The sequence below is a fragment of the Capronia epimyces genome (genome assembly GCF_000585565.1).
Source record: "Capronia epimyces CBS 606.96 chromosome Unknown aczIQ-supercont1.3, whole genome shotgun sequence".
NCBI classification, from domain to species: Eukaryota; Fungi; Ascomycota; class Eurotiomycetes; order Chaetothyriales; family Herpotrichiellaceae; genus Capronia; species Capronia epimyces.
The window spans coordinates 3,099,779-3,114,868 of record NW_006912906.1 but is presented as its reverse complement, the minus strand read 5'-3'; the positions used below and the strand labels follow the sequence as shown (position 1 = coordinate 3,114,868).

Sequence of the window (15,090 nt, the reverse complement as noted above, 5' to 3'; positions counted from 1 at the left end):
GCATGCTTCGACCGCAAGCAGGCGACATCGCAGGTGCTGAGGTTGGTCATCAGCTCAGCGAACAACTCCCCTAAACCGCCCCACACAGTCACGTGGTTAGCATGCAGCGTCGGCCTCCATATCATGTACCAACCCTATCACCAGCCCTTAAAAGGGCCGATAGTCTCTCAGGAAATGACTTACGCCGAGCCACCATCACGGTTCGGATCCGTGTTATAGCCATAGTATCCATCAATCGACGATGCTGGTGCACAGGACCCTCAAAGCCACCTAAGGTATGGGCGATGTGCTGATAAAGCAACATGGTCTTATCTGGTGCTATCTTGTTACGTTTACTAATCAGTGCCAGACAAACTAAGTAGCCAATCAACCTTTCTTGTGACCTTGGAAATTTGAAGATTGGTCATCCACATGGCCTCCTCAATCGGAATCCAGAGCCAATACCAGGAGGGAGGGCTAACTTTAGTTCACGGCAGTGGTTTCGGATCAAGGAAGTATGATTTATCAGCAGGTTCAGTCCGCCGTGGCCCTTCTCCTGATACATGACTTGGGCGGCACATGAGGGCACCAGCTCCCCAAGTATACCGGGGTCCAGAACTATCAGCTGGAAGCCAAAAACATTCCTACACGGAACTACCTTGGGTAGCTGTTTCTGAAAGTGACCGATTTCTCAGCATGGCTTCGAATACCATCTCACTGTACAACAACCAGGACTCACAGGCGGCACGATGGCAGGAAAGTCCAGCAAATCCACACAATTGGCCCCTCGGCAAGAAGCTCTACCACACAAGCATTTGTGCCTCTTACGCCTTTACCATGTAATATAAACCTCCCATGTCCCGGTTGGTTAATGAGAGTAGTACTTTGGCTGACAGGCTCATAGCACCTTCATGTCATCGGTCTACGCTTCCGGCTATAAAGAGGTTATGCAACAGTTCCACGTCTCCTCCACGCTCTCCCTCCTCGGGGTGTCATTGTTCTGTCTCGGACTAGCATTTGGGCCAATTATCGCCGCGCCTTTGAGCGAAACCTTAGGCAGACTTGTCATCTACCGGATTAGTTTGCTTGTTGCTGGGATCTTCATTGTAGGAGCAGCTCTATCCAACAGTCTTGCGGCTCTCCTGGTATGTCGGTTCTTTGCCGGGCTTTTCGGAAGCCCGGCTCTGAGTATCGGTGGAGGCACGATTGCGGATATATGGCCACCGATTGCCAGGATTCGTGCTACCTCCATGTTCGTCCTGGCACCTAACCTTGGACCAAGCCTCGGTAGGGCAAAGTCACCGATCCTGTGGAAAGAACACTCCTGATAAAAAGATTTGCGCAGGACCCGTGCTGGGAGGCTTTGTTGCGGAAAATAAAGGCTGGAGGTGGCTTGAGTGGGTAGGCGCTCTGCTCGCCGCAGTAACGTATGTCTGGGCCCTCGGGATGGAGGAGACATATCAAAAGACCATTCTGAGAAAGATAAAGAAGAATGAGGAAAACGACGGTTCCAATACACCAAAGGGGTCTTCTGGTCAGACTCTGCATTTGTTGGGTATCATCAAAGAGTGGCTTTCAACCACTCTAGGAAGACCGCTGGTCATGCTGCTAACAGAACCGATTGTCCTCTTTTTCAGTCTTTACGTCGCTCTGAGTTTCGGCATTCTATACAGTTTCTTTGCCGCTGTCCCCTTGTGTTTGGCCAAAGCATATGGGTTTGATGATGGACGGTCTGGGCTGGCGTTTGTTGCCATTGCGGTCGGATGTTTGTTGGCCACCATCACCGCCGTCGGCATAGACTTGTGGTTGCTACACAATCAACAGACACACCAGATTCCTCCCTCTCGTAGACCCGAGACCATCCTATTCCCAGCCATACTAGGAAGTCTTGGTCTTCCCACTGGATTGTTCTGGTTTGGCTGGACAGTGCGACAAGATATCCATTGGGCTAGTCCCGTTTGCGCTCTGGTTGTCTTTGCATGGGGGAATCTGTGTATCTTTGTAAGGTGTCCGGTTTCGTTCCATCGGTCCAAGGCTAAACTCAATGCACAGTCTTCTGCAGTGAGCTATCTCATCAACAGCTATGGGCCATTTTATGGTGCCTCAGCACTGGCTGCAAACTCATTTGCTCGGTATGGATTTGCCGCAGCTACTCCTCTTTTCACGGTTCAGAGTGAGTGAATAGCTTCTTCCAGAAAAGCAGTGAGGCTGATACAGGTGAACGCAGTGTACGAGGCACTGGAACCAGCAAATGCAACCAGTATTCTCGGCGGCTGTTCAGCCCTGATGCTTCCCATCCCATGGATTCTTTACAGATGGGGTCCTACCATTCGCAGGATCAGTGGCCGTGCCATTACATCCGAGGGGTGAATTCACAAGATTGAGGATGTGGCGGTGTAGGGGTGGTGTTTTTGTCCTGAGCGCACTCACCTGAGCAGATTGCTAATCTGCAGACATGGCAAACGGAGCTCGCTGATTTATCAGAATTGGCGTACAGAGTCGATGTCTCTGTTCTTTGATTTGCCTACACGGTGGATTTCCATCACTAATTGACATGGAAAGTTCTGTTGGATATTTCTTGCACATATATGTAGACTTTTAGAAGAGCATCATCGATGACCTTTACCTAGTAACAGTTGATCTAGTAAACGGATATTATATTACACTTACAGTGCATATACTACTCCGTACTACTAGGTGCGATCATATATGTCCAATGGCGCAGTGACTAACCGCATTGCTCGTCGCCCTACCAACAAAGGTGGCTTAGGGGGATTCCCCAACTTAGGCCTCCTTAGTCCTTAGCCCCTACCCCCTGGCCCCTGACCCCGGCCTCCTTAGCCCTAGAGCTTCTAGGCCTTAGGCCTAATGTGCATTGTGCAGGGTGGCCCAACACTAGGAGCCCGTCGGCGATGTGCACCTGCGAAGGACACTATAGGTATTTACCACAACTCACCTTATCTGCTGAGGGCGGAGAGCAATGACGGATGCCAGCGAGATATTTGTTATTGCTCGGTTCCAGGCTCAAAAAGCCACAGATCTTCGATCATCTTAGGCACAGTCTATCTCCAGTCCGCAATCAATGCTATACCGAGACGCGGCCTCCTCCCATTGTCCTGAGTACTCACGCTGCGTCTGCCGAGTCCATCAACCAGACTGATCATGTCTACTCGGGGTCGCCGGTTCACATTCCAATGCTTGAAGCTCTTCCGCCCAGCTGCTCTGCTTGAGTGAATTGAGTATCAATTCTCGACGAACCTACGCGACACTCTCTCGTTCCTATTTCGTTTGGTCTTAGACTCCTTGCGGTTCTCAGTCTCAGCTTCACCCTTGAAGCACCTACCCGATCCGACCCCGCCCTTCGAGTCGTTTAAAACATTCAAAACCAGACCAACTTGAGTAGGTGGCCGACTGAAAACAAAGCAATTGTGCGACGGCCCGGTAGAACAAAGGAGCAGGACAAAGAATATAGCGCAGTGTTCCGCCCGACGCAGCACATACACTCATGCGAGAGCAAGATGCTCTACGCGATGCTCTGCCAGAGCTTCGCGTGCATGGCAAAAAGGAGGGCGCCTCTTTCCAGGTTATAGTGCTGGTAAGTGCCCCATAAGAACCGGGGTCCGGTAGTAGACACATTGCATGGCCGTTGTTATGATGGTCAATCATCCTGCATTTCGTTCCCATCTAGACCTCATCAGTACATTGGGGATATTTCCTCTCCACCATGGCCCCTTCGAGGTTGAAAGGCTGATCACATCAACAGGGATCCTCAGGCGGCCCACGCGAGGACAATGTCACAGGCATGCTTGTGCGCGCTCCTCAGACTGAATGGAGTAAGAGTTCTATGATAGCGGTCGATGCTGGAGCGCATCTAGCCAGCATTATCCGCATCCTGCAACGAGAGATGCCTTCCTCGTCTGAGACTATACCGCCGAAAGACTACGCCAGAATACTAGAGACAGGCCCATTCGCAGGCGTAAAGTTTCCCAACATCTCTGCCAAAGCGAATGCTCTTTATCTCTTCCGTGAAATCCTACACGCCTTTCTCATCACACACCCGCACCTTGACCATCTATCATCGCTAGCGATAAACACCCCAGCGCTTGAGTTTGGCAGGGAGGCAAAGGCGATTGTGGCTCTACCATCCACAATTGAAGCTATCAAGAACCATATATTCAATGACTGGCTTTGGCCCAATCTATCGGACGAAGCTAATGGCGTGGGATTCGTCACGTATCGCCGGCTGATCGAGGGAGGCAACCTCCGACTAGGGTTGGGCGAGTCTCGAGGCTACGTCAATGTTTGCGATGGTCTGGCTACGAAATGTTGGAGCTTGAGTCATGGGAGATGCCAGCGAAGAAGTCACAGCATATCCCATCAACATGGCGATTCTCTACAATGGGCCCAACCCGACTACAACTATCAGTCCCGGAGACTATCTCGAATATCTGATGATCACGGGTATTTTGCAGCCGTCGCTCAACAACAATCCCAAGGCGGGGGCGCATATCCAGCTGGGTCGGCACCACTGGCGGCGGCGGCTCCCATGACTCCTGGCGGCGGCCCAGCAGCCCCAGGCTACATGGAGGGAACTTATAGGTTTGAGCCGGTCTCGAGCTCTGCCTTCTTCATTCGCAATGATGCCACGGGTCACGAACTTCTCATTTTCGGCGATGTTGAGCCTGACTCGGTGAGTATGGCCCCGCGGAACTACATCATCTGGGAAGACGCGGCGGGCAAGATCGCGAACGGGACCCTTCAAGCCATCTTCATTGAGTGCTCCTACGACGACAGCGTCCGCAACGAAGACCTTTTCGGGCACCTGTGCCCGAGGCATTTGATCGCCGAACTGAGGTTCCTTGCCAACTGCGTCATCAGCAAACGCAGACAATCGGGTTCCGAATCGGGTCAAGCGACAGCCGACCAAGCAGTCGACAGTCAAGATGTCGAGAGAGAGCTGGGGTCTCCGCCGATGACAGGCAGCAACATGCGCATGAAACAGCCACCGACGCCATCCGAGCTGAGACGCAAACGCAAACGAGGACTCAACGGCGAGCTGACGGTGACGCCGGAGCTGGCGCCCACCCACTTCGACAGCGTGACATCCCCCCAGGCCTTGAGTAGTGGCTACGTGGGCAATAGGGCAAGCTCCGCGTCACGTCGGAAGCGGTCTCACGAGCGTGGAGAATCTCACCAGGGGTCCTCTATTGCGCACCCACCTACCCGGGCTCGCACCCGTTCTGTGCAGTTTCAATCAGATTCTGCCTCTAGCCCTCTGCTTGCGAGTGGGGGACCAGTCCCTTCTGGTGCAGCGATGTCAGGATATCCCTATTCAACTCCGAATCCTCAAGCTCAGCTGCAGACACGTGAGAAGCTCGCGCAACCTCTGAAAGGTCTCACCGTCCACATCATCCACGTGAAAGATACGTTGATGGACGGGCCTGATCCGGGCGACGTCATTGTAGGCCAGCTACGTGCTTTGGATGAGGAGGCCGGTTTGGGCGCGGAATTCAATGTTACCAGGTGTGGTGATAGTATTTGGGTCTGATCCGGGCTGAGTGGGATCATTATGTCAGGGAGGCGGAGAGAAAACCAGAACAGAACAGAAAGTTCTCTCCTCAAAGGCATTACTGTAGTGATTACAAATTGTACATGTTGTTATCTCGCCACACTGTTTCGCTGCTTCGGTCCTTGTGTAGGTCTCTATGTGGGCGGATGCTTTGAATTGGACGTGATGGATCAGGGTTGGCTCTGGTCAGACCATTACGTGGCGATACACGGCACTTGGGCATTTCTTCAAACTCAGGCGGATGCTCCATTGATCTCGCGAGGGCGGAGTCATGTCAGGGACTGGGGCGAGGAATGTCATACTGCAGGCTTTCCAAAGTCGCCACGAATCACCAACGATTCTGTACAGCCTGTAGAATGATTGAGAGACGGGCAATCAACGCGTTCGCTGACTTCAAGTCAGGTTCTGATTTCTGTTCATTGATCAGAGCTTGACAGGGCCACGAGGTTGAATTGTCCAAAGCTACCACGCTGAGATGGCACTCGCCGACCATGATCATGTTCAGCGAGCGAGGCAGCCGGAGGCGTCACACTGCTCCACAGTCCACGGTCTCCTCTCAACGCGAAAGAAATGCAGATCTGCCCATACAGCCCCTTCTGCCCACGATTCTGTTCCATTGAATATTCCATGTAAACCTTCGAGTTTCTCCGCAGACGAATCGCCTTCTCGAGTGTCCACAACGGAAGCCCCTCAACCTGGGTGCGCGCGATTCCTTGAGTTTTGTTTGGACCGGAGCATCGACTCCAATATTGAGGTGGTTTTGAGCGATTAATTGCAGAGAGGCATGGGGGGTGGCATTGGGCATTGGCCAGTCTAGGGAGGATGGCGGATGGAGGATGCCACTGTACGGATCTGGTGGCTGCAGGGGTCGGAGGGTGAGGGATCATAATTGGCTCATGGCGTCCGCGTTTCAGCCTGGTGATTGAGTTTCAGCCGCGTCGATATATCATGTCAAAGCGGAGGGGAGACAGTCGGAGTGGGCACGCGGTGGCGCAGTGGGTTGGTTCCATGGTACAGACCAGGATTTGCAGCCACAGCCTTGTCGAACCGCGTAGTTGAATGGAGCTCAGACCCTGTTCGCCTGATGCTGACCGTGTCTCTTCCCCATACCGCAGCCTTGCGTCCCAGCCAACACGTCTTTCGTCGCCCGTGGCAGCACGAGTCCATTGGCCGACCCAGACCGCAGTTGTACTTCGTAGCCACACTGCCTCCAAGTTCGTCCACTTCACTTTGGGTCTTCACTGCACCACGCGCTGAATCCCAACACTTGCCCACTGTGATTCACTGCCATCGTCTTTTCTGCCGCACTCTTTTCTGCCGCACCTTGTTACTGCCGCACCTGTTCTCTGGACTTGGCGTCCTCAGGTTGAATCTGAAGGGTATAAGTATCTCCTCCTCTCCGACCTTTCTCTTCCTTCTTCTTTCCTTTCTTTCCATCACTCGTCCTGGTAAGTCCAAAACTGAGGCGCCTTCAGCAGGAGAGCAGTTCCAGCAGTCTGCTACTAATCTCCATTTTAGTTGGCTCTGGCAGATCTTGCTGGCTGCTGGCGAACTGCTGAAGGCGGGTGGTTGGAGTGTCGCTCATCTTTGAAGAGCGGCCGGGTCCTCAGAACTTCTCTTCAATACATCTTCCTTCCTCCCCCATATCCTCTCTTCTTCTTCTTCTTTACACACTCTGTAGCTTCTTCATCTTTGTACACTCTTCACCTTCTTCAATCATCTTTGACATCTCCTCCTCCTCCTCCTCCTCCTCCTCCTCCTCCTTCATTGACACCTCATCATCATCCTACCTTATCATCTTCATTGACACCTCATCATCATCCTTCCTCATCATCCCTCCTCATCATCATCCCTCCTCATCATCATCCTTCCTTATCATCATCATCATCCTACCTCATCATCCTCCTCCTTCATTGACACCTCGTCATCATCCTCCTTCATCAACATCCTACCTCATCAACATCCTACCTCATCAACATCCTACCTCATCAACATCCTACCTCATCAACATCCTACCTCATCATCCTTCATCATCATCCTTCATCATCATCCTTCATCATCATCCTTCATCATCATCCTTCATCATCATCTCCCTCCCTCCCTCCTCCTCCTCCTCCATCTTCTTCTTCTTCATCTTCATCTTCATTGAACACTTACCTTCACCTTTATTGATCTCCTCCTCCTCCTTCTTCTTCTTCATCTTTATTGACCTCCTCCTCCTTCATCTTCTTCTTTACACACTCTGTAGCTTCTTCATCTTCATTGACACCTACCTCTCCCTCCTCCTCCTCAACCTTCTTTGAACTCTTACCTTCTTCATCTTCATTGACACCTACCTCCCCCTCCTCCTCTCTTCTTCATCAACCTTCTTTGAACTCTTACCTTCTTCACCTTCTTTGACATCTACCTCTCCCTCCTCCTCTCTTCTTCAACAACCTTCTTTGAACTCTTACCTTCTTCACCTTCTTTGACATCTACCTCTCCCTCCTCCTCTCTTCTTCAACAACCTTCTTTGAACTCTTACCTTCTTCACCTTCTTTGACATCTACCTCTCCCTCCTCCTCCTCCTCATCTTTCTTCTTTACACTCTCCCCACCTCGACTCGCCCCCCTCCCCCTCCCCCCCCTACCGCCAAAGTAAGTACACAAACTGAGGCGCCTTCATCAGGAGAGCAGACCAGCATCTGCTACTAATCTCCATTGTTGGTTGGCTCTGGCAGTTGCTGGCTGCTGGCGGACTGATGAAGGCGGGCTGGTTGGAGTGCCGCACGCGGCCGGGACCTCAGAATATCCATTGTCTTCTTCGTCGTGTTTCTCAGTCTATGGCTAACTGTGTACAGACTGCTTCAATCTTTTCATCATCTTCAAGCTTCATGCTTGGACCTGGAGAAGAGCATGTCCTGGTAGAGCGTAGTCAGCCTCACTGTAAGAGAGTTGTTGAGATGTAGCCTGTGTGGTTATCGAGCTTGTTTCCTCCGAGATTGTTGCCGTTCTCGGTTGGGCTGCGCTGCGCTGCACTGCACTGTGCTCATTTTCAGTGTTGAGTGCCATGTAGACATGGCACGACATTACTCTTTCCGTCAGCGAGACCCCGAGACTGTTTTCAAACGAAAGGATAATAACGTCAAACCGTGCAATCTTGAAAAGCGGACACTTCCGCGTCTTAGTCCTCAATCACAATGCTCTCTCGATCTTGCTGACCGGAAAAGCTAGGTCAATACCACCTGTCAATGAAGCTCACTCCTTCCGGTTTCTGCAGCATCGCAAGCAGATAGCAAACTGTGCTGCTCCCCTAGCAGTCGGACTCTCTCATTCGCAGTGCTCACGATGCCTTTTAAATTCCCCGAACTCGCTCATCCTCCCCACCTCAGCCGCAGCCGCTCCCCTCAAAGACTTGCTTCTTCTGTGAACAGTGGCAAGGGCGGGAAACAAGTGACAAAAGAAGCTGGATACAAGTTCAACCCTCCACTATACGCTCCAGGTGCCAGAAACAAGAGACTATGAGGGAATACACAATTACAGCATCAAAGTGATTCTGGCCAGGAGACAAAGAGATCGGAGAGACCACAAACGGGGGGAAGATGTAGACAATCTGAATCAATCAAGCTACCTCGTCAATGGAACGTGGCAGTTGATCCAAGACAAAGAAACCATTCTCCTCCATCTCAACAGGGACCACATCCTTTGACTTACCAGACTCGACACCAAAAGCATATTTCCTCGAGCAGCCCTCTTACCTGTCCCTGCATCCACTGTTTTCTTGCACAATCTGCCAGATGACAAGAGCGTCGATAACTAACACCAGTTTCCCGCAATGACCCGATACCTACCTGGAGACTGCTGAGCCGTTTATTGGGCTGCTACAGTGGCCTGGCATTGCCAATGAGTCAAAATAGAGAGAACAATCACCTAAACGTGGCCAATATTGTGAACATTGAGCATAGATGTTTGGTGCATGTTGTGAGGGTGTCAATTGCCCGTGGATAAAGCAGAGGCACAGCAAATCAATTCGAAGACTCGCTTGCTGTGGCCGAAGACTCGTCGGACTTACTTGGGAAGTATATATTTGCAGTGGCTTTTGCAGGAAGTTGAAACCCATATATGTCTGGGGCAGAGACTGACAAAAATGAATTTGTGCAGGCCGATGATGAAGTCTCCTGGGCTAAAGCTGTCAGCGCATGGAGGGCCAGACCAAACATTTGGAGATACGACGTTCCACGAGATCTCGACAGAATGATTTCCCTTGCTATTCGAGCAGAACGGCCGTCACTCAACTGGTTCGGAGCTATGGCCACTGGTGAGCTTCTGAAAGCAGCATCAGTGAATGGGGGCACAGGCAGCCGAGCTTCTTCATTCATTTCGCATAGTGAAAACGGGCATGAACATGCTTTCAAGTACATGCTGGAATATGTACATAACTGAGAACGAGATTGAAGTGTTGGAAGGGCGTGAGACTCTCTAGGAATCAGAATGTTGCATAAAAAGCGGAGAGGTTGGGATGAGGTGATTACGGTTTCCCCAATCAAAAAGATTCCATTGCTTACTCCATGCTCGGCCTCTTCTCCGAAGACAGCTGCTTTCATCACCTTTTAAGCCCCCTCACTATCACCAGTCAACTAACCGCCTTTACCAGAAGTTCTTGTCGAGAGTCAAGCTTAGTCCTGGACGTCTTCAAAGTCGAGGCCAACGTCGGTATCACGAATCCAGTCCAACACGATGTCTGACTCTCATTCTCACGACCACGACCACGACCACGACCACGACCACGACCACGACCACGACCACGACCACACTCACACTCACACTCATGACCACGACTCCTCACACTCGCACTCGCACTCACATGCACATGACGGGACGCCCGTTCATCTATTCCAAGCGACGTCTTCCGACGAGCAACCCCCGGACGCATGGCGCGAGAGCGGGGTGCGCGTGATCCCCGGAGACAAGCTCGACACCAACACGTCGCAGACTCCCGGCATGAGCCGGGCGGCGGCGATCACGACGGCGCGGGTGGGCGCGCAGAAGCTGTGGGCAGGCACGGTGACGATCCACCCGAATGCGAAGACGGGCGCCCACCACCACGGCCATCTGGAGAGCGTCATCTACGTGGTCAAGGGCAGGGCGCGCATGCGCTGGGGCGAGAAGCTCCAGTTCACCGCCGAGGCCGGGCCCGGCGACTTCATCTTCGTGCCTCCCTACGTACCGCATCAGGAAATCAACGCCAAGGAGGACGAGGAGCTGGAATGCGTGCTGATGCGCAGCGATGGCGAGGCCATTGCCGTCAACTTGCCGGACGTGGTGCCGGTGGAAGATCCCGTTGGTGTTAAATGGATCGATCCGACGCATCCAACGGGAGGAGTGTGATTGTGATTGTGATTTGATCCAGATACCAACTTCATAGCAAACCATGGCATACCAAACCATGGCATACCAAACCATGGGATATCATATCATAGCGGACTATAGCAAACCACAGCAACCCATGGTAAACTGAACCAAGGCATACCAAACTATAGCATATCATACCATAGCGTACCATAGCAAACCACAGCAAACTGTAGCAAACTGAACCAAAGCAAACCATGGCAAACCGGACCAAAGCACACCGTGCCATGCATGGTCTTCACATATGTAGCTGGACATGTATATGTAACATATATAGATATAATACGGAACAGGTCATACATGTGTGGATATATGTACCTTAGTATCGATCGCATACTGACCGTATCTACCTAACTAGGTACAGTATTCACGCTTAGTTTTAGATATCGTGTTTATACTGTATTGCACGTACTGACTGTATCTACCTAGATACAGTATACACACGTAGTTTTAGATCATCCATGTACAGACAGAGTATATACAAAACTAGACAGCCAATCGCACCAAACATCCTTTTAAATCTCCGGTAGTTTTTCTTTATCCGGCGAAGCTGGCTCGGGTTGACTGTGTTCCTTCTTCAGATTCTTCAGGCAAGGCGCATAGAACAATCTGCCGGACCAAGCACCCTTTGCGGTGGCGGCGGCGACGACGCACCAAAGCAACATGACGGCAACAGCCAAGATGGTGCCGAGGATCTTGAAGAAAGCGCTGGGCATCTCGACGCCGAAGGTCATGGTGCTGATGGCATACACGCCCAGCGGGAAGGTGAACCCCCACCAACCCATGTTGAAGGGGAACGGGTTGGTCAGATAGATGGTGGCAAGCGCGAAGACGAGCCAGCACAGGCCGAACCCCCACATGATGAGGGCGACGAAGACGCCCATGACGTAGACGACGTCGCCCGCCACAGACAGGTTGTGAAAGAACTCGACGCGCGGGAACACCTCCCGTGCCACCCGGCCGAGGTACATGATGGTATAGCCTCCCATGCCCAGCGGGCCGAGAGGGAGGAATGAAGACACCACGACTTCGCGCGGCGGCAGTTTGTGTAGCGCCAGGCGCTGGTAGTAGATGACCAGAATGCTCAATGCCAATGGGGTCGCCATCCCCCACATCACATAGGATGCTAGTAGAGTGCCCAGGGCGTGGTTCGGGTTGTCGAGGATCTCGGCCACTTCGCTGCCTACGTGTAACGAGCGAGTCGATGGTTAGCAGAATAGACAGATGGAACAAGCTTGGGAGAAGCAAAGCAGCACAAGATCCAGACGGGTTTGGCATAGTGTTGGGTTGGATGTGGATATGTACGATATGTATGTGCCTTCAGGCTGTGTGTTTCGGGTGGGAATGCTTGACTTACCAGCTCCCGCAGCCACGATCGTTGCGGCAATAGGCAGCAGCTGCGCTGCAGTGATCCTGTCCAAGGATTGCTGGTAGGACTGCGACATGAGCAGGAACGGCAACGACACCGAAACCGCGGCGGCAACAACGGCATCGATCATCCAGCATACCCAGGCGACCGTCACGGCCCAATAGCCCCAATACGGACAACACAGAAAAATCCAGGACTCCAGGAGCGTCGCGAATCCCATGGGGATAGTGCCCAGAAACAAGGAGTTGGTCGAGTCGGCGATCATGACCCCCCAAATCTCCGGATACAAGGTGTACCGCAGGATGGAGGTGGCCAGCGCCAGCGAGAACAGGACGCTGTTCAGCACGAAGAAAACCACCGCCAGCCAGTACAGCCAGTCCGCCTTGTAAGGGATCGTGATTAGCAGGAGTGACACCACCCCCGTGCCCATCGTCACCGAGAACCACGATGGTGAGAAATTGCGCACCACTCGGCGCCAGCCTACTTCGTATTTCGAGGGCTGCCCATGGCCTCCATGTGGTGATGCCACGGGTGGAGACTGGGACGACGTTCTTTTGATAACCGTCTCATTGTCGCCTGCCGGGTCAGATGAGGTGAATGTGTTGCTGCCGTGCGACCGCATGCGTTCGACTCCGGATCGAGAGATGATCTGGCTCGCCGGGACCGTCATGGCTGGGTTGTTGGACGCCAGGCGCTCCATTTCGAGGTCGTCTTCGTCGGTGTTGGTGTCGGTCATGCTGGCGGCACAGCACCGAGGCTGTCGCGGGTGTAGTTGAAGATGTTACCGGAGGCGCAATCTCACGAGCCTACCAAAACAACATGTTGCACCTGGAGAATAGCAAAAGAGAACAAGAATTTTGCCTCTGTCGCTGTTGTTGCTTCAGGTCTTTCATTCCATGACGTCCAATCACAGGCGGAAAAGCGGCGATGAACTTGTGAGAAATCCGGCCGGCCCTCTGCCCGAGCCACCAAAGGATGTGACCTAATCTAGTTAGCATACCTTGCTAGAGCAGCAACAGCAAATCCAAGAGGGAGATAGCTTATACAAGGCACGTGATAGCCATTTCCCATGAGATATCGATACATTGAATTGCTCTCATCCCATTAGATCTACGGAAAAAGGCAACTGAATGGTCGGAAATGGCGGTATAGCCCAGGTCTGATGATTTAACATAGTAGAGAATACTGTCAAGACCCGCCCAGCTGGAACCGGGCATCCTCCTCCCTCCTCCATGCCGAGCATTAGAGTAACTCGACTCGGTGCGAAAAGGACCACTGCTCCGATGCATCAACTTAACATCCGATGCTCCTCCCCAAGCACAGCTTAGACCCTGACGAGGTCATACTGGCAGAACCAAGTCAGATCAACGGAGCCAAATTCGTGGCAACTCGGGATACCATGCCCCCCTACTCGTAGCAAGGACTAGATATGACTTTGGCCGCCAGCCTCTAGCAGGTGAAAGTGTTGTAAGTAATGTTTGACTTTGCCCAGATTGATTTCACTGTTTGACAGTAGGGAGGAACAATCCAAGGCTAGATCCTCAGTGCCACCAATAGGGGTCATTCAGCTTTGAGTATGAAGTGAAAGCAGAACAGTGAAAAGTCAAATGGCATATGTAACCTGGAAAAGTTTGTATACCTCATGAAAAGTTATGATTCACGGGCTGACGTTGTTTAGCTCTTGTACATCAAACTCCTCTCCGGTATCTGCATCGCTGTCACTGCCTTCTTCGTCGCCTAATAATGGAACGAAACGGAAATCGACAAAAGCAACGCTTCCGGGAGAGAGTGGAGCAGCAGCAGCATCGGTGTCATCGCGACGTGCGCCGTTGTTTGCGCCATCTCCAAGGTCAATCATAAACTGTAGACTCAAAACTCCTTGTTGGTCCTGGCGAACGCTCACTTTGGTTGCCAGCGCCATAGCCCTCCCAGCCCTTTTTAACATATCAAACTTGTATCTCTGCCTGATCCTCCCATGTGACCCAGAAGGAGCTACGACAGAGAAAGTCTCGGTGATAAGAGGTCGCTTCTTCCCCCGGGTTCCACTTGGCGTGGGGTCATTCTTTGACTCCGGCATGAACTCGACCGTGCTGTCTCCAAACGGTCCGCCTTCACCCTCCAAAGAGAAGTAAGGCGTGGAGCGGTTCGAAGCGTTTAACATAAGGGCTGTGGGGTTCGTTCCAGACAGCTCTGTTATGGCATCATGCAACCAAGTGCTCCGCATGATCGCTTTCAAACACAGGGCGTTTCGATCAAGTGGGATTCCTCCGTCGTCCTCATAGGCATCGTGGGCATCATACGTGTTCATCTCGCAGGTCGTTGTGACTGACCCTTCCTGAATAGTGATTGTGAGCGGAGCACCCGCATGTTGGTACGTGATACGACAGGTCCCACCCAGCGCGAGAGCTGGAGCAGTGAATGCATTCCCATACGAGGACGAGAAGCCGCCATAAGGATTCCGAGAAGCGCTCGTTTCAGCTATCCCAAAGATTTGAAGAGTTTCAAGGAGTGCGACAATGGAGATTGAAAACGGAGGCAATGAATGCTGGTCTTCGTCCAGGTTCAAATTGAACGTCGAAAACAAAGCCTTGTCGAGAAAGGTGAGGCCTTGGACGACTCTAGCTTCTTCCACCGAGAATCGTATACCTGAACGGGTGATCTGAACCTCCGCCCGTTGAGAGAAGGCAATACACCGGAGCAGGGTATGAAGCTGCCTGGCTGATGTGGAGACAGCAGTGAAAACAGGTTGATCAACCATTGGTGTGATCCAGTAAACGATTGTATCC

The 15,090-nt window shown here is 52.1% G+C and overlaps 5 protein-coding genes across 5 annotated transcripts; 3 read left to right on the top strand and 2 right to left on the bottom strand.

Annotated features, from left to right (window-relative positions):
- Positions 1-675: 675 nt before the first annotated feature.
- A1O3_04397 (uncharacterized protein) lies at positions 676-2,349 on the top strand (the record flags this gene model as incomplete). The annotated part of the gene is made up of 5 exons (XM_007734526.1): positions 676-818; positions 884-1,266; positions 1,325-1,980; positions 2,032-2,152; positions 2,207-2,349. 5 exons carry the CDS (start codon positions 676-678, stop codon positions 2,347-2,349), a joined length of 1,446 nt encoding a protein of 481 aa, XP_007732716.1.
- A 1,135-nt stretch (positions 2,350-3,484) lies between these two features.
- Positions 3,485-5,527, top strand: A1O3_04396 (uncharacterized protein; the record flags this gene model as incomplete). Its single annotated transcript, XM_007734525.1, has 2 exons — positions 3,485-3,574; positions 3,743-5,527. 2 exons carry the CDS (start codon positions 3,485-3,487, stop codon positions 5,525-5,527), a joined length of 1,875 nt encoding a protein of 624 aa, XP_007732715.1.
- A 4,736-nt stretch (positions 5,528-10,263) lies between these two features.
- A1O3_04395 (uncharacterized protein) lies at positions 10,264-10,914 on the top strand (the record flags this gene model as incomplete). The annotated part of the gene is made up of 1 exon (XM_007734524.1): positions 10,264-10,914. The coding sequence occupies one exon, from the start codon at positions 10,264-10,266 to the stop codon at positions 10,912-10,914; it is 651 nt and encodes a 216-aa protein (XP_007732714.1).
- A 536-nt stretch (positions 10,915-11,450) lies between these two features.
- A1O3_04394 (uncharacterized protein) lies at positions 11,451-13,040 on the bottom strand (the record flags this gene model as incomplete). Its single annotated transcript, XM_007734523.1, has 2 exons — positions 11,451-12,118; positions 12,293-13,040. 2 exons carry the CDS (start codon positions 13,038-13,040, stop codon positions 11,451-11,453), a joined length of 1,416 nt encoding a protein of 471 aa, XP_007732713.1.
- A 921-nt stretch (positions 13,041-13,961) lies between these two features.
- A1O3_04393 (uncharacterized protein) lies at positions 13,962-15,062 on the bottom strand (the record flags this gene model as incomplete). Its single annotated transcript, XM_007734522.1, has 1 exon — positions 13,962-15,062. The coding sequence occupies one exon, from the start codon at positions 15,060-15,062 to the stop codon at positions 13,962-13,964; it is 1,101 nt and encodes a 366-aa protein (XP_007732712.1).
- Positions 15,063-15,090: the final 28 nt, after the last annotated feature.